Source organism: Mauremys reevesii, linkage group 2, assembly GCF_016161935.1.
Source record: "Mauremys reevesii isolate NIE-2019 linkage group 2, ASM1616193v1, whole genome shotgun sequence".
Classification (NCBI taxonomy): Eukaryota; Metazoa; Chordata; order Testudines; family Geoemydidae; genus Mauremys; species Mauremys reevesii.
In genome coordinates this window covers 110,071,725-110,095,554 of record NC_052624.1, presented here as the reverse complement: position 1 = coordinate 110,095,554, position 23,830 = coordinate 110,071,725, and the positions used below count along the sequence as shown (strand labels likewise).

The 23,830-nt window shown below is 41.7% G+C and overlaps 1 protein-coding gene across 4 annotated transcripts in view; it reads left to right on the top strand.

Annotated features, from left to right (window-relative positions):
- The window catches only part of LOC120399118 (band 4.1-like protein 4B), a 279,147-nt gene that overhangs the window by 124,274 nt on the left and 131,043 nt on the right, over positions 1 to 23,830 (top strand). For 3 of the 4 annotated variants that reach the window (XM_039527041.1, XM_039527042.1, XM_039527040.1), the window contains exons 8-15: positions 7,517 to 7,604; positions 7,979 to 8,067; positions 8,403 to 8,472; positions 8,656 to 8,825; positions 9,029 to 9,138; positions 14,774 to 14,804; positions 16,432 to 16,465; positions 18,924 to 18,991. In XM_039527041.1, coding sequence (XP_039382975.1) covers positions 7,517 to 7,604; positions 7,979 to 8,067; positions 8,403 to 8,472; positions 8,656 to 8,825; positions 9,029 to 9,138; positions 14,774 to 14,804; positions 16,432 to 16,465; positions 18,924 to 18,991 — 660 coding nt within the window. Of the gene's footprint in view, positions 1 to 7,516; positions 7,605 to 7,978; positions 8,068 to 8,402; positions 8,473 to 8,655; positions 8,826 to 9,028; positions 9,139 to 14,773; positions 14,805 to 16,431; positions 16,466 to 18,923; positions 18,992 to 21,836; positions 23,404 to 23,830 lie in introns of those variants that run through there. The other variant, XM_039527043.1, reaches the window with a different exon arrangement.

The window sequence follows — 23,830 nt, the reverse complement described above, 5'->3', positions numbered from 1 at the left end:
GCATATCCTCTTCCTCACCTGATGAGGCAATTTCCCCATCTTCACCATTCCCACCTGATGACCATAGGCAATTTCAATAACTATTGCAGAGGGCAGCAACAGAACTTCAGATCCCATTAGAAGAAGTTCAAGATACGAAGCACAAACTCTTGGATATTCTGCAGCCCACCAGACCAATCAGGTAACTCTCCTGGTGAGTGAGGCCAGTATGGAACCAGCTAGAATGGTATGGCATACACCAGCAACCTGTACTTCTATGACTAAAAGGGCTGAGAAATATTACTCTGTGCCTGTGAAAGGGGCAGAATTATTGTTTACCCACCAAGCCCCCAACTCCTTAGTAGTACAAGCAGCCACAGAAAGATCCAGATAGCAACACCCTAAAACCATTGCTGCAGACAACACCTGGGCCTTCTGGGGAGGAGGGTATTTACCTCCACAAGTCTCCAGTTCAGAATCTCTAGCTACCAGGTCCTGTTAGCAAAATACTATTTTATGAACTACACAAAGTTCCTGGAATGTCAAGATAAAACTCCCCCAGGAAGACAAGGTGGAATTTCAAGCCCTTACTGAGGAAGATAGGCTCATGGCTAAAACCTCACTGCAAGCTGCAGTGGATGAGACTTCCTGGTCATTTGTACCTCAGCCCCAAAGAGGATGTAACACTGCTTGCAATGACTGAAGAGCATGAGTACCGACTGAAGAGCATGAGTACCAATCTCAGGGCACACTGTTAGGAAGCAGGGCACAAACCCCAAATTAGTTGTGCATTCTATATTTAGCTTTCACCAACCAATTATCAAGTGTAAACTCCTCAGGCAATACAACAGCCTTAATATGGAGTGCCAGACAGTCCCCTGCGGTAGTCCAATCTATTTCGCGCTCCCCCCGATAAGTGTTCCTTTGTGATAGATGGCCCTTTTCACCAAGAATCACAGCAATACTCAAGTTACTTCCAGTTCCAAAGGACCAGTCATGTACCCAGGTCAATTGTGTGACGGGTTTGGTCACAGAGACCCCTTGGGACTGTCACCCTGATGTGCTAGAATTACCTCTGAGCCCATTTTTCACTGCAAGCTTGGGACTCCAGAACCCTGCCTTGTTGAGCCAGACATGCTAGTCTGATGCAACACTGACCCAGCTCTGGTCCACACCCCGAAAGCTGCAGGCTTTAACCAAAACTGCTCAGCAAGTCACCTATTTCCAGCACCCAGACACCCAGCTCCCAATGGGATCCAAACCCCAAATAAATCCATTTTACTCTGTATAAGACTTATACAGGGTAAATTCATAAATTGTCCGCCCTCTATAACACTGATAGAGAGAGATGCACAGCAGTTTGCTCCCCCAGGTATTAATCACTTACTTTGGGTTTATTAATAAACAAAGGTGATTTTATTAAGTATAAAAAGTGGGATTTAAGTGGTTTCAATTAATAACAGACAGAACAGAATAAGTTACCAAGCAAAATAAAACAAAACACACAAGTCTAAGCCTAATACATTAAGAAACTGAATATAGGTAAATCTCACCCTCAGGGATGTTCCAATAAGCTTCTTTCTCAGACTAGACTCATTTCTACTCTGGGCCCAATCTTTTCCCCTGGTACAGTTCTTGTTAGTTCCAGCTCAGATGGTAACTCAGGGATTTCTCATGACTGGGCCACCCCTTTGTTCTGTTCCACCCCCTTTTATATCTTTGGCACAGGGCGAGAATCCTTTATCTCTTTCTGGGTTCCTACCCTTCCTTCTAAATAGAAAAGCACCAGGTTTAAGACGAGGTGACATGGTCACATGTCCTGTGAGACCCCAAGCCTTCATTCTTCCTGGCCTGACTCACAGGAAGGCTTGCAAGTAAACAGAGCCATTTACAACCAATTGTCCTAGTTGATGGGAGCCATCAAGATTCCAAACCACCATTAATGGCCCACATTTTGCATAATTACAATAAGACGTCAGAGTTATATTTCATATTTCTAGTTTCAGATACAAGAATGATACATTTATACAAATAGGATGACCACACTCAGTAGATTATACGCTTTGTAATGATACCTTACATGATACCTTTTGCATGAAGCATATTCCAGTTTCATTATTATCACACTCGTTAGCATATTTTCATAAAATCATATTGAGTGCAACGTCACAAATTGCACCTTAGATCTCACCCAAAGACAACACTTGTAGCCAATCTTATAATAAACTATCTAAAGATTTATTATATGGGGGGGAAACAGAGTTATTTGCAAGGTTAAAGCAGGTAAACATATATATCTGAGTTACATAAATGAGTTAGATTTTTAAATTTCAAAAGGTAATAGAAGCATATATAATCAACAAGTTCTGTATGTCCTTTAGGGCTAACCCAGGCTAAGCAGCTGGCAGTCTCTTGCTTATGCCTGGAGAAACCTTGCCTCCCAGAGTCCAAGCAGCATAGAGATACCTATGTTGGGGGGGTTTATCCTTTCCTTCCCTGTGCTCTGAGCTGCAAACTCAGCTGATAAGGAGGAATCTGATAAAGCTGATAAAGATGATAATGACTCATCTTTGTGGAGGAGAGAACAGAACAACAAACAATAGTCTGTCTGGTGTCAATGGAGCTTGCCTCTTGGGACGGACATAACACCTTCTGTTAAGATCAGCCCTTCACACTAATTAATGTCTCTCTCCTGTCTGGTGATTTACAGTCACAGAGGTTCACAATACAACCACTCAAATATTGCCTCCCAATATGGGATACAGATGTTATAAGTGAGATTAATGCATCCAGCAATTTACAAGCATTCAGTAAAGTCTAAACACATTCTTGTAATTCTAATACCTATTTTAACAATACTAATGCACAGTTGAGCCAGACTGGTTCCAGTTATGTATTTGTCAGTGTTCAATTGAGACATGGGAACTTTGGCATGAGCTGGCATTTGGTCTGCCAGCATCACAAAAGAAGCATCATAAACAGGTATGTAAGCTGAGACCTCTTCCATAGCCATTCTAGCACCAACGACCATATGAACCACCATGCAAGCATCCAAGAGCTTAGAGGCCAAGGTATGCAGCCCCATCCCTCGACGACAGCTACCCAGCCTTATCCACCGGCTAAAGGCTACTTTTGACCAAACTCTGGGGAGTTGCAACATAATGATGATATCATCCTCACCTGTTTCCAAATTCCCCTTTGGTGGCTGCCTAGCATACATTGCCCACAACTGGAGGGCTGTAACAGACAAGTGGGTACTAGATATCATCCACTTTAGCTACCATCAAATTTCTTTCTCCACCTCCTCATAAGCCCCCTTTCTGGCCCCTGTTCAGCGTCTTCTCTCATGAGAAGATCCTCCTCAAACAAGGAGGTAGACTTGCTCCTCAAATGAGGACCTATAGAGCAAGTCCCATCTCAGCATCAAGGTAAAGGGTTGTACTCCCACAATTTCATAGTTCCCAAGAAAAAGGGAGGATGGAGGCCCATTCTCGACCTACATCAGTTAAATGTTTATATTCACAAATTAAAATTCTGCATGGTTAAGTTGGCCTCAGTAATTCTCTGCTTGGAAAAAAGACGTACGATGAGCAGCTCTCAACATGAAAGATGCTTACTTTCCTGTGGATGTTCACTTGACCCACAGGTTCCTCGGGTTTCTTGTAGGACAGGAACACTCCCAGTTCAGAGGACTCCCATTGTGTCTGACAACAGCACCCAAGGTCTTCACGGAGGTCTTCTCAGTCGTGGTAGCACAGATGAGATGAAATGGCTACATCATTTTCCTTTATTGGAACGACTGGCTTCTAACAGGCAGATCCCATCTGGAAGTTCAGTTGGCAACTTTGTCCTTTCTCTGCCTGCTGGCATCCTTGGGGATCTGCATAAACATGTACAAGTGTATTTTGACCCCCACACAGCTCATCAACATTATAGGCGTGGCCCTGGACTTGATTGCAAGCAAGAGCCTCCCTCCCTGCAGACAGATTCTTAGTCATGAGCAGTCTGATAAACCAAGTCATGCCCAAACCCAGAACAAAAGTCCAAATCTGTCTGTCTTTGCTCAGTCACGTGGCCTCCTGTTCATATGTAAGGTCATTTGCTAGGCTGCAACTCCATTGTTTGCAAGCCTGGCTCTGGTTGGTATATGTGCCACCATGACAGTGCCAGTCAATGTCAGGGCTTCACTCAGAACCCCCAAATTGTGTGCACTGGAGTGCCCTTCCTACCCCTGCCCTGCCCCGTGCACACGTACACGGCCAACATGATGATAATCACGGAGGCATCCCTCGTAGGCTGGTGAGCCAACATGGGCAGAATCACATCACAAGATACATGGACACCGTGGAAACCTGGGATGCGTATCAATCTTTTGGAACCAAGTGCAGTCAGACAGGCATGCACTGCATTTCTCCCGCTCATCTGATCCTGACATGTTTGGATAATGTCAGACAACATGGCAACTGTTTTCTATAATAGCAAACAAGGAGGGGTAAAATCCTTTGCAGTGCACATAGAGGCAGTCAACTTATGGTGTATCTGGAACCTCATCACAATTTCTGTGATGCACCTCCCAGGCACTCAGAACTGACTGGTGGACAGCCTCAGGAGGCATTTCATCCCCAATTATGAGTGAGAGTTACCACCGGGCCACCTTTTGAATCACTGGCCATGTTCTTAATGTCCCACCTGTCTGTTAAGGTCAGCTTCCTGGTTGCCATTACAAGGCCCAATCCACCATATACTATACTTCATAAAGAAAAGGTATCCCTTCACCTCCACCTAAAGTTCATCCCAAAGGTAATTCCTGAGTTCCACATAAACCAATCGATTCACACACTGGTATTTTTCCTGAATGCCTCCAGTGAGGAAGGAGACGCCATTTTCTTGATGTCTGACGAGCATTGGCATTCTACCTTCAAAAAATGAAACCATTTGGAAAATCGCCCAGACTATTTGTTGCTATAGCAGAGTGGACACAGGGAGAAGTGATATCAGCTCAGATACTCCTTAGATTTCTGGTTGTATCCTCCTTTTCTATCAGTTGGCACGTTGTCACATTCTGGGGTCCAGTCCAGCCCAGTGAGGGGTTGTGTTACCATCTGCCTGTAACCGTAGGTGCTTTAAATTACTATGCTACTGTAATTCTCTTGTCTGGATGCTCCCAGCCAGCATACAAGCATGCACTGAGTGTCTGTGTAATAAGCAACCCTGGACCAGCAACTCTGATTCCAGCAGCCTATTTGCTACGCTCCAGGTATGCACCAGCTTTTTGGTTACACCTGGCAAGATTAACCCCAACACCCCTCATCTCAAATTTTCCAAAATTAATGTGCTCTGCAATATCTAGCCCTTTCCTTAATAATAAGGTTTGTTTGCTCCTCTAAAGAGACAAACTGCATCGTTTATCACTTTAAGTGGAGTTAATAATCACTTCAAACACAAGTGATTAAAAAGTAAAACAAGTTTACTAGCCGAAGGGGAGAGGTTAGGATCTCAAGTGAGTTCAGGTATAAAGGATAGAGTTAGAAACGGTTACAAGGAAATAAATGTGAAAAACGCTTTTTAGAGGCTAAGACCTAACAAAACTACCATCTTGTGTCAAGGTAAGATTCTTACCATGCTCCCTGCCAACTAGATGGCTGCCCTACCCCTCTGGTCATCATCTTCCGCAGCGTTCAAAGTGCTCAGTTCCTTTGTCACCTTAAGTGAAAGGTCACTTGATGTTCTTTGACCCTCCCTTTTATAGTCCAGTTAACCTTTAAAATGGATTCTTCTGAAGGTTGCCTCCCAAAATAAAATAAAATTCAAGCTGTGAGAAAGGAGACACAGAGTCTGGTGAAGGAAGTCCTATGCTGGTTTCTCCCCCATTTTTTTTCAAAAATGCAAATTGATCTGTTCCTGCTCTTTGCAATGCAAATGAATGGCCACATTGCCAGCGATTGCTAATCAATTTTGATTACACCTGCTGAAGGCTTCAGCTTGTCCTTCGTCTGGGAGAAACCTGCTTACCCACTCCCCAGACCTGTCTGATAAACACACTTTAGTTCCACATTTCCTTCATATGGTCTCTTGGGTATTTACTGTACATACACCATGCAAGAATATTAATTATCTCTGTGTTGTTAATTTTCTAGTTATCCCTTACATGACACATAGCTGATAAAGTTTGACATTAATGAGTTGCAGTACACTGAACTGGTCAGGTCAGCAGAACCTCCCTATCAGATACCAATAAGCCTCTTGCACTGTGATGCTGTTAAGGTCACATGCATCTCCCTCACCCGAATGGAGTGAGAGTCCATTCCACTAGAGGACAGGCAACAGTTTGAAAAGTGCCTGTGTTGGACATAGGGTGACCAGATGTCCTGATTTTATACGGACAGTCCTGATTTTTGGATCTTTTTATTATATATAGGCTCCTCTTACCCCCTTACCTCCTGTCCTGATTTTTCACATTTGCTGTCTGGTCACCCTAGTTGGACATTTGTAAGGCTGCAACCTGGAGTTCCATACACACTTTCACAAAGCATTGCACTCAGGTTCAAGCCTCTTCTGCTGACACAGACTTTGGAATTGCAGTGTTACAGACATCTATACCTCCTGTATCCTCGCACCCCACTCCTCCTATTGAGGACTGCTTGCCAGTCACTCGTGTGTGAAGCACACCTAGGGACTGGCCCTTGAAGAAGAAATGGAGGTTACTTACCTGTAACTACAAGTTCTCAGATGTGTGGTCCCTATCTGTATTCCACTACTCTCCTTCACCTCTGCTTCGGCCCATGACTGGATTCGTGGTAGACAAGGAACTGGAAAGGCAGTCAGTCTGCACCTACCCTCAGTGGTGAGCATCTGAAAGTCCAGGGTGCAGGCGCGGACCAACAGCCACTACTTGCAAGAGATTTTCAGGGCCTATAAAAATATTTACGATGCCCAATTCCTTAACAGCTTTGAAAGTCTGAGTTTTGAAATTGTTTTGAAAAACACTTCTCTAATTGAAGGTGTGTTGTGTAATCAATGCAGGTGCTGCTGTGGCACAACGTTTATTAGAAAGTTTTTATATTAGTGTACTGTATATCCAGCCAGTTACGCACTTTCTTTGTAGAAATTAAGATCACACATACATGCAACTGGCAGCATTTAAATGTAAACCAATCACTTTATCAAGTCTACGTGATTGGGTAAAAGGAGATTGCATTCAATGGTAAGAATGCAGGATGGCTAAAATGAAAAAGTTCTGCTGTGTATGAATTCAGCAGCATGGAGTCTGTGTATTCTTCTAAGCTCCAATTCAGCAAAGCATTTAAGCCTCTAATTAAGACCCAGCTTATGTAGCAAAGCAATTAAGCTTGTGTTTAACTTTGCTGAACAGGGATGGACTAAGCACATGCATAAAGTTAAGCATGTATTTAAGTGCTTTGCAGAGTCAAGGTCCTAGGCAGAGGAGTCTGGGTAATGGATGAAAAGGAGAGTTATACTGTATATAAGAAAGTATTCTATTGCAAACTAAAGTACATTTTCCATTTTATTTTCACAGGGGAAAAACCCCAGCACAGGCTGAATTGTGCTACTTGAACAAAGCTAAATGGTTGGAAATGTATGGTGTAGATATGCATGTTGTTAAGGTAAGACCTACATTGTCATTTATTTCTGTGAGGAGTGGAAGAGATTGTAAATAGAAGAATGTGAATATCTTTATAGAATCATAGAATATCAGGGTTGGAAGAGACCTCAGGAGGTCATCTAGTCCAACCCCCTGCTCAAAGCAGCACCAATCCCCAACTAAATCCCCAAATTGCCCTCTCAAGGATTGAACTCACAACCCTGGGTTTAGCAGGCCAATGCTCAAACCACTGTAAACAGGTCATAATTCTCTCTAATTAAAACATGCGAACAGACTTTGGTACTATATCTTATAACAAAAGTTTTGAGTTACTACCATATTAAGATTTGTGCTAGTAACTGCATATTGATTATTCCATCCTGTGTTTGGTTGTAGGGAAGAGACGGATGTGACTACGCGCTTGGACTTACACCAACAGGCATATTGATCTTTGAAGGAGCAAACAAAATAGGTTTATTTTTTTGGTAATTAATTTTTTGCTTTATATCCCAATTTAACTGCTGAAATCCTTTCCCTTTTAAATAATGAGTTTTGGCTTGGTTTGAATGTATAGTGTGGGGAATTTAAGAAGGGAGATTGATTCTGTGATATCAAAATAGATTAAGATACATGCTTCCGACTAGGTCAATTTGTTTCAACAGAATCTAAAGTGATTTGTTAAACATATATTTATATTTTAAATACATTATGAGGTCAGATATCCCATTATTGTAAACCCTCTTATATACTATTTTGTTTGTTTTTCTTTAACTAAAAATCCTAAATTTATAAAATGCCTGTTTATTTCCTGTATGTGTAGGCCTAAAATCACTAAAATGGACTTCAAAAAGAGCAAATTAACACTTGTGGTCGTAGAAGATGATGAACAGGTAATTTTTTCCCCCTTACTTGGAACCTGATCCATTGAAGGGCTGAGGACGTTCAACTCCTGTTGGCCACCAGAAGCTGAAGGGGCTCAGCGCCTTGTTGGATCAGGCCCTTTCTCTTTTGTGTTAGCCATTAACAAATATCATGCTTGCCAACTTCCAAAGTTTTTTTGTTTCTGCATTTAGGGCAGAGAACAAGAGCACACATTTGTTTTCCGGTTAGACAATGCAAAAACTTGCAAACATTTGTGGAAATGTGCAGTGGAACACCATGCATTCTTCAGACTGCGAATACCAGCAAACAGTAAATCTAGCAGATCTGACTTCATAAGGCTGGGTTCACGCTTCAGATTCAGGTATTTAATGAAATAACTGGGCATTTGTATTTATTTGAGGACGCAAGAAGACAAGCATAAAAATACAAGATTTGTCCAGTTCGTTCCAAGATTATTTATTTATTACTCTTTGCAAAGCAGCTTGGTTTCTCTAAGCATGTTTGATAAGCACGAAGTAAGGGTGGAGTTAAGTCGCTCTCTCTAACTAAAAAAAATTTTTTTAGTGGTCGAACAGAGTATCAAGCAACACATGGATCCAGGCTACGCAGAACCAGTACATTTGAAAGAAAACCCAGCAAACGGTATCCATCACGAAGGCATTCAACTTTTAAAGGTGGGGCTTTTATTTAACCCACTTGAATTTTACATATTCATTAAACTAATTGCATGCTCATTAACAGCACAGCCACACATGCATATTGCAGAATTTCTATTGGTGTATTTAGATGACCATATTCAAACCAAACAACATTATAGCTCAGTATGATGAGCATAACCGAATGAGTCACCAGCTGAAAAATCAAAGGTAGCAACTTTTTCCCTGAGTCAGTTTTGTTGTGTTATCCTTTGTGTCTCCTGCATCCTCTCCCATCCTTCACCATTCCTGTGTTTTGTTTTCTTCCCCATCCTCAGACAGAGTTATACGTTCCCCGGGCACCTGCGAGCTCAGCTGCAGGTGCAAACCTGGAGCTACATTGGACAATTATTTTTGTGTGACTGATTTGTGATTTGGGAATGTGTGGGGTTGGAAACCCTTTTGACTTTCTCCCCTTTCCTTTTCTGCATGGGAATGGGGAGAACCACATCTAGAGGTACTTCTCTATGTGTGCATCTATGGGGTTACTGGTCCCATCTTTCGTTTCCACTGTGCTTATGTCAGCTACAAAACAATCTTATAAAACTGTGGTATTTATCATTCTCTGAGTCTGTCTCAGTGTGGATCCCATTGTAGACGTGCATACACCTCATGCATGTGAGAGCAGTTGTTTTTTTTGTTGTTTTTTTGAGTAGCAAAGTCTGCACGTGCGCCCTGTGCCTTTTCATGGACCTGAGTGACAGTATAAAGGGCAGCATGGCCATGACTTTACCTCATTCCCTCTGACTTGCTTGTGGCACTGAACCTGTGGAATATCCGACCTACTAGTTCTTAGCTTTGGCTGCAATTTCTGCAAACCTTCAGAAATTCTTCAGAACTCTGTTTTGATCACCTTGATTTTTTTTTTGACCTCTGCAAATCACATCAATCCATCTGAACCCAATGTTGATAGTTCAACACACACACACCCCGTGCTGATCCCCCATATATACACCTTGTATAGCCTTATCCATTTTGCAGCAGGGGCACCGTAGGAGCTTCTTCTATCTAGATGAATTGCACATACCTAGCAAGTGTTCTGTGTACCTGCCATTTTCCACTAGGATATGAGATGAAGCTCAAACTACACCTTCTGGAACAATTCATGAAGGTATCCTCCGATCCCGAGAGATGAGCTCCAAGGTCCTGCTACTGGACAAGTCAGTGTCATCCAGCATTCCTCCAGCAGACAGACTACGCCTAAACCCAGTGCAGAGAAGACCACACCGAGAAAGGAACTATCACTGGCACAGTTGCCCCCAACGTTGAAACATCATCAACGTCAAATCAGGCACTAGCACTTGTGCCATCGAAGTCCAACACTGAGGGGAGTCACTTCAAATAAAGAGGCAAAGACTCTGGGCAAAGATCAGTGTTCTCCCATAAGGAGAAACAACACACAACCTCTGGACTGCACCCTTCAGTGTCAACATTGGCCATGGAGGATGAGCTTAGGGGAGAACTGGAACAACCATCAATGCTGAAGCACCTGCCAATACTGGTACAAATCCCAGTGCAGAGCCCCCTACAAGATGTCTACTCCTCCTCACTGTTACCAAAGGCGTATGTTCTCTCCATCTTCAAGTAGAGAGCCTTCTCCCCTCAGCTCAGTGGCTGACACCATGGAGAGACTCACCTGATTCCTCTGCCCCAGCCATCTCCTCAGAAATGGCACAGGATTGGATAATGCCAAGGGTATTCTTACTACTGTGGCTCTGTTGGGGTTACTGGGGTCTACTGTCTTGGGCATCGAGAAGCCAGACTCAACTGTGCTCAAGGAAGAGGTCACTTCTCCCTTCAGCATCTCTGGCCAGACACACATCAGAGTATCAGGAGGAACAGGATTCAGTGTTAGAGCAACACCTGCATCCCGTATCACTACCTGAAGCCCTCTCATCTTTCGTCCTCTGGCGAAGGGGTATCCTTGGTATCTAGCTGGGAGCCACACTGCTCCAAGCCATAGCTCCTCCCCAAGTCCTACAAGAGCTCTCTTGGTTGGCTACTCCCAGTGAATATACGGAAAGGGATCGATCCCATTCTCTGCTCTCTCCCTAACTGTTACACTTATCATAGATTCTTCAGGGAGAGGATGGGATGCCCATTTGAACCACCTGCAGATGCCAGGAACATGGTCTCAGAACAAACTAAATTTACATATGAGCATCCTGGAACAGAGAGCCATCAGACTGAATAGAATAATAGAAATGTGAGGCTGGGAGGAGCCTTGAGATGTCATCAGATCCAGCCCCTTGTACTGAGGCAGGACCAAGTAAACTTAGACCATCCTTGACATGGTCTTAAACCTCCAATGATGGGGATTCCACAACCTCTCTTAGAAGCCTATTCCAGTACTTAGCTATCTGTAGAGTTAGGAAGTTTTTCCTACTATCTTACCTAAATCTCCCTTGCTGCAGATTAAGCCTGTTACTTTTTGGCCAACCTTCAGGTGACATGGGGAACACTTGATCACCATCCTCTTTATAATAGCCCTTAACATATTTGAAGACTGTTATTGGGTCCCCCTTCGGTCTTCTTTTCTCAATACTGCCAGGGTTCACCTTGCAGCAGAATCAGCATGTCATGCTCCAGAACAGTCATACTCGATCTTCTTGCACCTGATGATGTTGAAGTTAATTAAGGGCCTCCTTCATATCTGTCCTCCAGTTAGAGACTTGTCTGCCTTGTGAGACCTCATGTCATCCTCCTGAAGCTCATGGAGCTTCCCCGTGAGCCACGCTGGAATGCTCCATACAGCATTTTACTATCAAGGCAGTCTTTCTGCTGGCTATTGCTTCAGTTTGAAGGGCTTGTGAGCGCCAAGCTCTCGCGGCCAGACCACCATACACATTCTTCCATCTCATATTTTCACCTGATCCAATCAGTTACCAGACCAGTCTTCTTCCCAAAGCTGCACTCATTTCTGGAAGAGAAGAAACTACATACCTTGGATGTAATTAGAGCTTTACTATATTACCTTGATAGGACTGATCCGTTTTGGCTCCCCCCTCATACACCTCTTTTTGGCCATTTCTGGCCCATCCAAAGGGAATCATGTAGTGAATTTCTACCTGCAATCAGCTGGCTGGCAATCTGGTCACTTCGTCCATCAAGGCACACTCCGCAGAGGCACAGGCTGCATCTACCACTTGCTTCAGGAATGTTCCTGCCTCTGAGATCTGCAACATGGAGTAACCCACTGACTTTTGTGAAAAATTATGTCCTTGACATGGCAGCCAGGGCTCATGGTGAGTTCAGGAGACCAGTTCTTCAATCATTGTCTGGTTCAGCTAATGCTCCACACTGCACCATCCTAAGAGGCTACTGCTTGCCAGTGAACTACAGGGGGATCCACACTGACCTACTAAAGAAGAGAGATCTGTTACTTACCCTACAGTAACTGTGGGGTAAGTGTGAATCCCATGACCTGCCCTCTAGCTCTGCTTTTTGGAGTCTGTAGCTAATACTAGCTTTGAATCACAAGGGAACGGGGGAGGGCAGGGGGGTTGTGACTGCGACTGCATTGCCTCATATGGGAGCACAAAGTACATGCACAGCCCTGACAGATGCTGCTACTCAAAAAAATATTCCTGTCTTGCACATATGAGGTACACTTAGACTATAGTATCTCAGTCTTCAGTGAGGCTAATGAGGAGCTATGGGGTAATGGTAGGATGACAAATAGGAATGAGGATATGGAGGTAGATATTACCACATCCGAGGTAGAAGCCAAACTTGAACGGCTTAATGGAATGAAATCGGGGGACCCAGATAATTTTCATCCAAGAATAGTAAAGGAACTGGCACATGAAATTGCAAGCCCATTAGCAAGAATTTTTAATAAATCTGTAAACTCAGAGGTTGTATCATATGATTGGACAATTGCTAACATAGTTCTTATGTTTAAGAAAGGGGGGAAAAAGTGATCCGGGCAACTACAGGCCTGTCAGTTTGACATCTGTAGTATGCAAGGTCTTGGAAAAAATTTTGAAGGAAAAAGTAGTCAAGGACATTGAGGTCAATGGTAATTGGGACAAAATACAACATGGTTTTACAAAAGGTAGATCATGCCAAACCAACCTGATCTCCTTCTTTGAGAAGATAACAGATTTTTTAGACAAAGGAAATGCAGTGGATCTAATTTACCTCGATTTCAGTAAGGCATTTGATACGGTTCCACATGGGGAATTAACTAAATTGCAAAAGATGGGGATCAATATTAAAATTGAAAGGTGGATAAGGAGCTGGTTAAAGGAGAGACTACTACGGGTCATACTGAAAGGTGAATTGTCAGGCTGGAGGGAGGTTACTAGTGGAGTTCCTCAGGGATCGGTTTTGGGACCAATCTTATTTAATCTTCTTATTGCTGACCTTGGCAGAAAAAGTGGGGATGCGCTAATAAAATTTGCGGATGACACAAAGCTGAGAGGTATTGCCAATACAGAGAAGGACCGGGATATCATACAGGAAGATGTAGATGACCTTGTAAACTGGAGTAATAGTAATAGGATGAAATTTAATAGTGAAAAGTGCAAGGTCATGCATTTAGGGATTAATAACAAGAACTATTGTTATAAGCTGGGGAGGCATCAGTTGGAAGTAACAGGCGGAGAAGGAACTTGGAGTACTGGTTGATCACAGGATGACTATCAGCTGCCAATGTGATATGGCCGTGAAAAAAGCTAATGCGGTCTTGGGATGCATCAGGCGAGGTATTTCCAGTAGAGAAAAGAGGTGTTAGTACCGTTATACAAGGCACTGGTGAGACCTCATCTGGAATATTGTGTGCCGTTCTGGTCTCCCATGTTTAAGAAGGATGAGCTTGGGTTGTTTAGCCTAACCAAAAGAAGGCTGGGGGAGATATGATTGCTCTTTATAAATATATCAGAGGAATAAATACCAGAGAGGGAGAGGAATTATTTAAGCTCAGTACCAATGTGGACACAAGAACAAATGGATATAAACTGGACGCTAGGAAGTTTAGACTTGAAATTTAGATGAAGGTTTCTAAACATCAGAGCAGTGAAGTTCTGGAACAGCCTTCCAAGGGGAGTAATGGGGTCAAAAGACATATCTGGCTTCAAGACTAAGCTTGATAAATTTGTGGAGGGGATGGTATGATGGGATAGCCTAATTTTGGCAATTAATTGGTCTTTGACAACTAGCAGTAAATATGCCCAATGGCTTGTGATGGGATGTTAGATGGGATGGGATCTGAGTTACTACAGAGAATTCTTTCCTGGTTGTCTGGCTGGTGACTCTTGCCCACATGCTCACGGTTTAACTGATCACCATATTTGGGGTCGGGAAGGAATTTTCCTCCAGGGCAGATTGGCAAAAGCCCTGCGGTTTTTTTTCCTTCCTCTGCAGCATGGGGCACCTTGAAGTCTTTAAACCATGATTTGAGGACTTCAATGGCTCAGACACAGGTTTGATACAGGAGTGGGTGGGTGAGATTCTGTGGTCTGCATTGTGCAGGAGGTCAGATTAAGGTCAGAAGAGATCATTATGATCATCTAAAGTCTATGATTCTATGAAAGAACCACAGTTATGGTACAGTAAGTTCTCTTCCAAAGGTAAATGTTGATTAACTTTTTTTTTTTTTTTTTTTTTAAAGCAAACAATCCTGTGAAGGCAGCACAACTGTGGTAAGTGTATCCAGATTCTCACTGCATGTTCATTCCTATGGTTTGGCAATGAGTCCTAAGGCCCTGTTCCTGCATCAGGGTTGGATAGCACCGAGTCCTGCACCTGCACTAGCTGACCACAGTGTGAGATCAGGGGCTAAGTATGAAACTGTGTTTGCTTTTCTTTTTGTCTGAGTGGATTTCTGTCCTTTGAAAGTAGGAGAAAAATTGAGCTTCTTTTCTTTCTGATTTTGTTGTCATTATGTTGAGCATCTAATACTATTGGTTGCTGCTTTGTAAGTTAAAATAAAGAGTCTTTTCTTTGCCCCTGAATGTTCACTGCAGTACAAGCAGACCTTTGCTGAGCAAACTACTAATGCTTCTGAATTTGTAACATCGGGTATAAATTTTGTTATACCTCTCTAAAAACAGAGCACTGAGCTACATAAAACTGAATTAGAGATGTTATTAAATTAGCATTTTCACGTGGTAACCTACTCATCATCACTTCATAATCATGTGAAATCAGGAGTACATGGAACCACACTAACTTTTCTAGCTCTTAATTTATGCTATGCAGTTGTGTTGCGGCCCCCCCCTTTTTTTTTAATTGAAATGTGTCAGTAGCAACAGTAGAGTTATGGTGAAGAAGGTACTTGCTTTATGAATTCCTAATTGCAGGTGCTTTTAACTTTTTAAAAATCAGCCTTTGAGCTGCCATTTCTTACTTTGATAGCCAGGGAATGGATGGTGGGTTTGGGTTATTTTTTAGTTTAATTGGCCATGTTTGTTTTATCAGTCTCAGAAATGTGAAGGAAAATGTTGGTTTTCTCCAGTTAGAAATTTTTTGCACTTGATTAAATTAAAAATGCCTTGTATTTTTAAAAAGTTCAAATTTGCCATGAACTTAACCCTAAATGAGGACAAGCATTCTTACAAGCTTGAAGAAATATAGTTTAGAAAAGTAACACTTTCTGCAAACTTTTTTGGTACTCTGGAATGTTTGACATTTTCATACTATTATTTAAGGCTTTGCTCTTGCAAACATGGGTAATTCCACTGAAGTCAATGGGATTACTCTTCTGTATAAAATTATGTTCTTGCATAATGCAGGATCTGGGAAGTTGGTGTCTCTAGTAGTCATAAAAGGTACAAGACACTATACCGGGGGAGGGGGGCTGAAATGATGTTTATTTAGCTATCATTTTCATTTCGTTGTTTTGGGGGAAATGTAATATGGAAGGATCTCTTAATTTGCTCATAGTTCTCTTACTACTATTAAAATGGACTGCTACGTTACAGAATTTTGAGGGACTGATGGGTTAATGTTTTCATTATTGTTAGCAGAAGACCCAAAAAGACAGATCTGTCCTGGTACCAACATGTTTCCAATATTCCTGAGAAGTTTAGGCCTCAATCCTGCAACTGGCTCCATGAGGGCAGATGTCTGTGCTTCTCTATATCCTCTTTAGACTTAGACTTAGAGGGACTCCACACAGGTACAGAACTTTTCCTTTGTGTAGCCAGTTGAAGGATCAGGTTCTCAGTCTTGTTCACCCACATAGTAAACTAATTCATGGAAATTATCAGTTTTCTTATTTGTGTTAGTTTTAATTACAGAAAAGCTATTTTTTTTGTCTTATTTTAGTGCAAAAAATAATCCTGAAGTCCACAACTACCAGGTAAGAGTAACACTTGCTGGACTGAATATTGACTTTAGTTTTATTACTTTAATTATAAAGTTATTGCTGCCTATAATTAAGGTGACTCATTTTCTCCTCTCTCCCCCTTGTTCCCTGTTGTTTTGATTTGTTCCTTTCATACTCTTGTGGTGAGACTTTGTTCTGTCTCTAATTGCTGCAGCACAGTGGGGAGACGCCTTTGCTCCCTCCTGATTCTGGGCAGCTCTGGGGACTGGAAAGGTGCCCCAAACATTTAGACAGCCTTAGAGGGCCTGTTTAAGTTATGGCAACCTCCTGGACTTACCTTATGGGCTGCAGCACCACCCAGAATCTTTGCAGCGTTGCATCGTGTGGTCCCATCCTCAATACACCACCTATGCCAGGGCTTGTTAGGAGGTGTCTGCAGTAGGCATTCTTACAATTGTCTTCCATGGTGTTTACACCAGGGGGAATCCTCCCGTGGCTGGGTTGGGGGCTTTTACAGCCCCTTTATGCCATTCCTTCCCTCCTAACAAGGGAAAAGGGCCTGGAGTGGAAGTGAGGATCCTCACCCTTGTTTCATATACTTCACAGTAGCATTCAGTGCTGTTGAGGGAGCAAGTTGCATTTTCATCCACAGTGAAACGCATGTATGAGAAACTAATCATAATGCATTTTTCAATTAACAAATTTTAAAACCTCCATAGTGATTTTGTTCCACTGTCATTGTCTCATCAGGGCTTAATGGGCATAGGGAATGGTGTTGTCCTTCTGGACCTTACTGCTGTAATAACCCTTCTCCCCCTCCAAACTCCGAATAAAAATGGCTTTTCACCCATTTCCCAAGCAAACAGGCTGAAATTATGCAACAGAGCAAAAACGTGGGTTGTGATATCTTTCCAAAAGGAGCAGCAAAAACATTTCCTCGTTTTCATTCAGCTGTAACCCAGCTCATGCTAGTGCTTCGTAAAGCTCCGGGCTTGAAGATCATTTCACCAAAAGGCTCTAGGCCGGGGGAGGGGGCGGGGGCAAACTTCTTGGGCCGAGGGCCACATCTGGGTGGGGAAATTTGTATGCAGGGCTGGGGCAGGGGGTTGGGGTGCAGGAGGGAGTGCGGGGTGTGGGAGGGGGTGCGGTGTGCAGGAAGGAGTTCAGGGCAAGGGATTGGGACAGAGGAAGGGTTAGTGGTGTATGAGGGGGCTCAAGGCAGGCGTTGGGGTTCAGGAGGGGGGCAGAGTCTGGCAGGGGGTTCAGGGCAGGGGGGTGGGGTGCAGGAATGGTGCAGGGTGTACATGGGGGCTCAGGGCAGGGAGTGGGGGTGCACGGGGTGCAGGGTGCAGCAGGGATCTTAGGACAGGGGGGTGGGGTGCAGGGTGTATGAGGGGGCTCAGGTCAGGGGTTGAGGGTGGGGTACAGGAGGGGTTCGGGCTCCCGCATCTCCGGGTGGCAGCAGCACGCACCGGGCCAGGGCAGTCTCCCTGCCGGCCCTGTCCCCAGCCCCACGCCACTTCTGGAAGCGCTGAGGCCCCTGGGGGAGGGGAGGCAGGCTCTTTGTGCACTGCCCTTGCCGTGCCTCCAGGTACCTCCCCCGAAGCGCCCATTGGCTGCGGTTCCCCCTTCCTGGCCAGTGGGAGCTGTGGGGGGCGGTGCCTGGAGGTAAGGGCAATGCATGGAGCCCTCTTCCCCTCCTCCTCCAGGGGGGGCTGCAGGGACATGGTGCCAGCAGCGCCGGGCCGGATCCAAAGCCCTGAGGAGCCAGATCTGGCCCGCGGGCCGTAGTTTGCCCACCCCTGCTCTATGCACATGTTAAGCAACATGGGAGAGAGGCTGAATCTTGCCTTTTAAATCCCTAGATTGTGCTGATATCCCTGGTTGACTGCTATCGTCAAACAATGACAGACTATACTGTCGAGAGCTGTTCTACGCAACAGTGTCCCTGGGATTATGTCTACACTTGAAACTGGGAGCTGTGAGTCTCAGCTTGTGTAGATATATTGTAATTAACCAGCACACTAAAAATAGTTGTGTAGCGTGGGCAGAAGCGATTGGTGACATGGGCTAGCCATGTTGAGTACAAACCCACCTGGACCCTGTGGCTACCTACTCTGGACTGCTAGCTTGTGCCACTGCCTGTGCTAACACAGCTGCTGCATTATTTTTTACACCAGAGCTTGAATTACACCCCTAGCTCCAAGTGTAGACGTAGCTGTAGGTTCTATGGTAGTAGTTCATGCTCACGTCTGTCAACAGCTGCAGTTGTGATAGTTGGTATATTTATAAGGCAGATCTTTAATCATTTTTTGGTATGACTGGTAGTGAAAGTATGAAATTGCAGTAACAATGCAGGCAATTGTAACATGAGGATGATGTAATTGAGGACAACTCTTCACTTTAAAAAGAGCTCCATAGAAAATTAATAAATGCAATCCGATTAAGAAGTGATACAATGATATAATCAAAGCTAATATTTTACTTCCAGCCACAGTATCACCCTAATATACATCCTGGTCCACCACACTGGCACCCTCATACTCCTGTGAACGTAAGGTAAGCTCTCTTCATTGTGTGGGAGGAATCATTTATTTCTTCTTTATTTTAAATAACCTGTTGGATTAGAACTGTGATGAGACTATGAGGTGATGTATGGTAATCACTTTAGTTTTTGCTTTGACATATTCTAAGTCTATTAAATTTATTAGAAGGAAGTTGATAGTTTGCTTAAATTTATTTTGAATTTATTATTCAAAACAAAATTTTAGGATTAAATTTTCCTTTTGAATTAATTTCTGTAGGTTGTGTATCTGGCAGTGAGGTACTTAATATTTTTAGTAAAATGAATTTTACTTTGATTAGCATTTAATCTCAGAAGACAGTGGAGCATGTCCTTTTTGGGTGGGCTTAAATCAACAATGTACAGATTTGTAATATGCAGCAACCATTTTCCTGTATTCCAAAAACTTAAATGGAAAATTATAGTGCTTTCCTATTGAACATTGTATTAATAGATTGGTAGATTTTTAAAAAATCACATAAAAAGAACATTTTAAAACTACCACTTGAAAATTCAGTATCTCTATAGCTATGAATATGGCTGATCTTACTACATAAAGACTTAAATTTTAGTGCTATCAGACAAGAATTAAGTGAAAACAAGATTGGAAGAAACTCAGTCTAAACTGAAATCAGTATGTTTTATGTGCTTTTTTCCTAGGTAAATAGAGCTCTTTTTGACTTGTATGTATTATTTTATTGCCAGACAGTGTCTAGGACTTTCAGACGTATATAACTTGCACCACCGTGTGTGCATAATATTGCTGTTCTCATCTATCCCCTCTTCCTGCCTCTTCATCTTAGTATTCTTAGATAAGATAATTCCATCACAGGGTAGGTGGAGTTTGGTGCTGAGTGTAGGTGAGCACTAGCGGTGAGGGTAGGCTGTAAGGTGGAAGAAAGGATAGTCTGGCCTGAGATTATAGGACTGAAGAAGCAGGGAAAGGGCATAGAGATGGAAGACTCGATATTTCTCAGGTGGATTTGCAGATTATTTATCTCCATCTCAAAATTCCTAGAGAGTCTGGTAATACAATAAATGTTAAGGTAAAAACAAAACTACATTTATGGAAAAAAACTTTAAAATATGTAATGAATCTGACATAAAAATACTGTTCAAAATCTCTCCTGTTGATTTTAACACAGAATGAGCTCTAAAATCTCCAGTTCCCTGTTACCAGGGAATAGCTGCCTCTACAGAGATTTTGTAACAATTTAAGGGTTTTTTCTAAAAGGAATTTCCATTTATGATATCTGTCTTGTTAATTCTGATATTTTTAAAGCCTAAAACTTTCCTTTAGGCAGAGTAATGTTGAGATTAGCAGAGCAGTGTGTTAAAAAGTTTGTGAGAGAACTTTTTTTTTCCTCAGTGAAGATTAAGGTCATTGCAAAGAGCTACAGGAAAATATGAAAAATGGCTTTTGCAAAGCTAAGTCTGCAAGAGATACATAACAGACCAATCCTGAAGGCCCTCTGTCAGATGAGTCCTGAAAGGTGCTGAGCAGTCTGGCCCCAATCCAGCAAAGCATTTAAACACATGCTTTCATTTGAAGCATGTGAGTAGTCTCATTGAAGTGAACAGGACTACTCACGTGATAAAAGTTAGAGCATGTGTTTAAGAGGTTGGGTAGGGTTTGTGCCAGAGTGCTCAGCCCCTGGCAGGATCAAGCCCTGGTTTCATATAACTCCCACAGCTGGGCTTGCAGAATTGGGCTTGAGGTGGAACAAGAGAAAAGGAGGCCATTTTGTTCTGTTTTGTAAATAATGTAAACTCCAAAATAAGAAGGTGCAGAGTCACTTTCCATCTTATCTCCATAAAAGCTCCTCAGTAAAACTGTTCTGCTGTTACTCAGTTAAAATCTTGTAGGATTGAATTTTCTTCCAAGATCTAACTGAGGTTAGTGGTCATTTGTAATTTTTAGATTTATTGTTGACGTTCCCTTCAAGTAAAATAAAAACTTGGCTTTCAATTTTAGATTCACTTGTTTTTCAGCCTTCTTTGGTAGCATACAAAGAGAGAATGTTTCAAAAAAATATCGCAACTTCAGTGTATTAATACAGAAGTATGTCTGGCATTATGCAATTATTTGTATTCTCTTTTCATTATCTTGCTTAAAACAACTGCTTCTTGAAATGATTTATGGTGATTTGGTACATAGTACCTTCAGAAAGCTTGGGAGAGGTTGGGGATGGTAGTAGTTACCTATACCAGTATGCTAGGGAAAACATATTTTTCTTCCTAGTGGTTTTACAGGGTTCAGAGCATATTTGTACACAAACTTGTATTCTAGCTGCAGGAACTAGAAATTTTGTTGGGTTTAACAAGGTGGATGTGTAACTAACTCCATCAGAGTTGAGCAAATGGCAGTATTTATGCGTGGATGATTGATTGCTTCATTAATGTTACTGTGTTTTTAATTTTTAAGCCTTTGGGAAATAGTACTTCCATTAGCTCAACTTTTTTGCATGATTCTGCATTTATTGCTCATTTGGCAAAGCCACTTAGCCTTGCTGCAGTTAAATCTTTTCCCCTGGAAATTCAGTAGCTTTCAAGCATGATTATTTTTATTTTTAACATTTGAAAGAAAAGATTCTAAAAGTGCTGTGCACATGATCTAATGCAAAGCGCATTGAAGGCAATGGAAAGACTCCCAGTGGCTTCAGTGGACTTTACATCAAGCCCATGGTTCTATCCACCACTCCCTTCCATGGCTGTTCACTCTCCATCATTTTTCATGTACATTTTAGAGCCTATCTGATAAACTCATATTACTGTATATCATTCATAATTGTAAAATTTACTTCCACCTCTCACTAACCAATAACTGTGCAAATGGTACAGGCCACCCTACCATGATGACAGGCCATACTGGAAACCAACCACAAGTGGAGATGACCGCAATTTACATTATATCCAGGATCAGAACCAGAAGAATTTAGGAGGAATCCAAAGTATGGTGTACCAAGATAAACTCATGACAACACTTTGAGAAACTGGGTCATCCTAATTTCACCTACCATCTTAGATGATCATTACATTCCATAAGCATTGTCTGTCTTTGCATCATGTTAAAAGTATATTGTGTAAAAAATGTGTTTCTTAATCTGTAGGGCCATCTTGTTGTTTAGTTAGTGTTCCTAGACAATCTTGAAAGAAATATTTTCAATATTTTTGTAAAAATCTGATAAGTTTTGTGAAACTGGTCAGAGTTCACTGTGGCTCAAGTTCTGAAATTTTTGTAAATTGTTAAATTTATCATATTTTTGTGTGACTCTGGGCATGTTTCTTTAAAATATTACACACCACATCTAATTATTTTATCAGCTTGTTTAATTTATGAACCCAATTAAAAAATGAAGGATCAGAAATTTAGTTTCTTAACTGATACAAGAACAGGAGATGTGAAACAAATGAAAAACAGAATCAAAACTCACTTTTCTAATTAAAAATGACTTAAATGTCCAGTGATAAAGGGATCCTGTTGACATAATCAAAGTTCTTTTTTTCCCCACAAAATAAAATTACAGGTGTTTATATAACTTTAAACACAAGTATAGGGAAAACACTCTAATTTTAAACTTAATAGATTACTCTATTACTACTCAGATTTACTGATTAAACCAATGAGAAATTGCATACTATGCCTAAAGGTAGTATTTGCTGCTATGAACACAAGGAATGTTTAAAAAAAAGAAAAAAGCCTTAATAATGGGTGCTGCTGTCTTTTGTTTGTTTGTTTGTTTTGTTTTGTTTTGTTTTTTTGTTTGTTTTTTGATTTTAAATGAAATTGTGAATGTAAACCATGAGGAAACATAAAACTACCTTGTGAAAATTTTTCTCCAAGAGGGTGATTCAAGAGGTAGCTTGTAATCAATGTAGTACTCGAGGGAAGGGGAAATGGGGGGTCCTGATTAAATAAAAAAGCTGTTAGACTTCTGCGAAGTTGGATGTACACTTTACAAACTCAGGCCCTTACATAGGCGTGACTGGTATTTTGATCACTTGCCTATATTTTACTCAGAAAGTCGTAGTGCCATCTTTATTCATATTTTCTTATTAATTTGGCATTACAACTGATCTTTTGAAGTTTGCTGGAATAGGTAATATCTTTATATTTGGGATATCTTAAACTGGTAGGTTTTTTTAACTTGATTTTAATAAACATCCATTTGTAAATAGGGATAACCCTGCATTTTTTCAGAGCAAATTTGATAGTATATAACTTTGTAAAGTATATTTGTTTACAAATGCTATCATTAATATTTGTTTTGATCTTCCTTGTATGTGCTAAGTACAAATAAACATTCTCAAGCTTCTGGTTTTGTTTTGGATATATTATTATTTATCTGTTTAAAAGATTAATGCAATTTTTGGGGAAGTTAGGGGAATGATACACCACTGTGTTACTCCAGTTTTACGCTCGGGTCACGCTGTTGCTACAATGGTGTAATAGTGGAGTAACCCAGTGATAAATCAGGCCCAAGATTTTCATTGGAATCCACTGGAAATATTTGAATGTACAGTGCACTGCAATGTGAAAGTGTCAATATAATATGTATAGTCTTCAACTGAGTATTCATCACTTCATGATTCATGATTTTGTTATGGAACTTCATTTGATTTCTATAAATATTGTTTATACTCAGTATTGCTTTTCTGTGCAGTATTTGTTGTTGTATAGGGAGCTGAAGACATTTAAAGCGAAAGATCTCCCCTTAAAGTGCCACGTTAGCCCTATGTTGAAGATTTAAGTGGTGCATAAGCCTTGTGCTAGATCTCTGCATAAGGGTGAATTTTGCCCTTTATGATTATTTGGTATATAGCAATTTTCATGC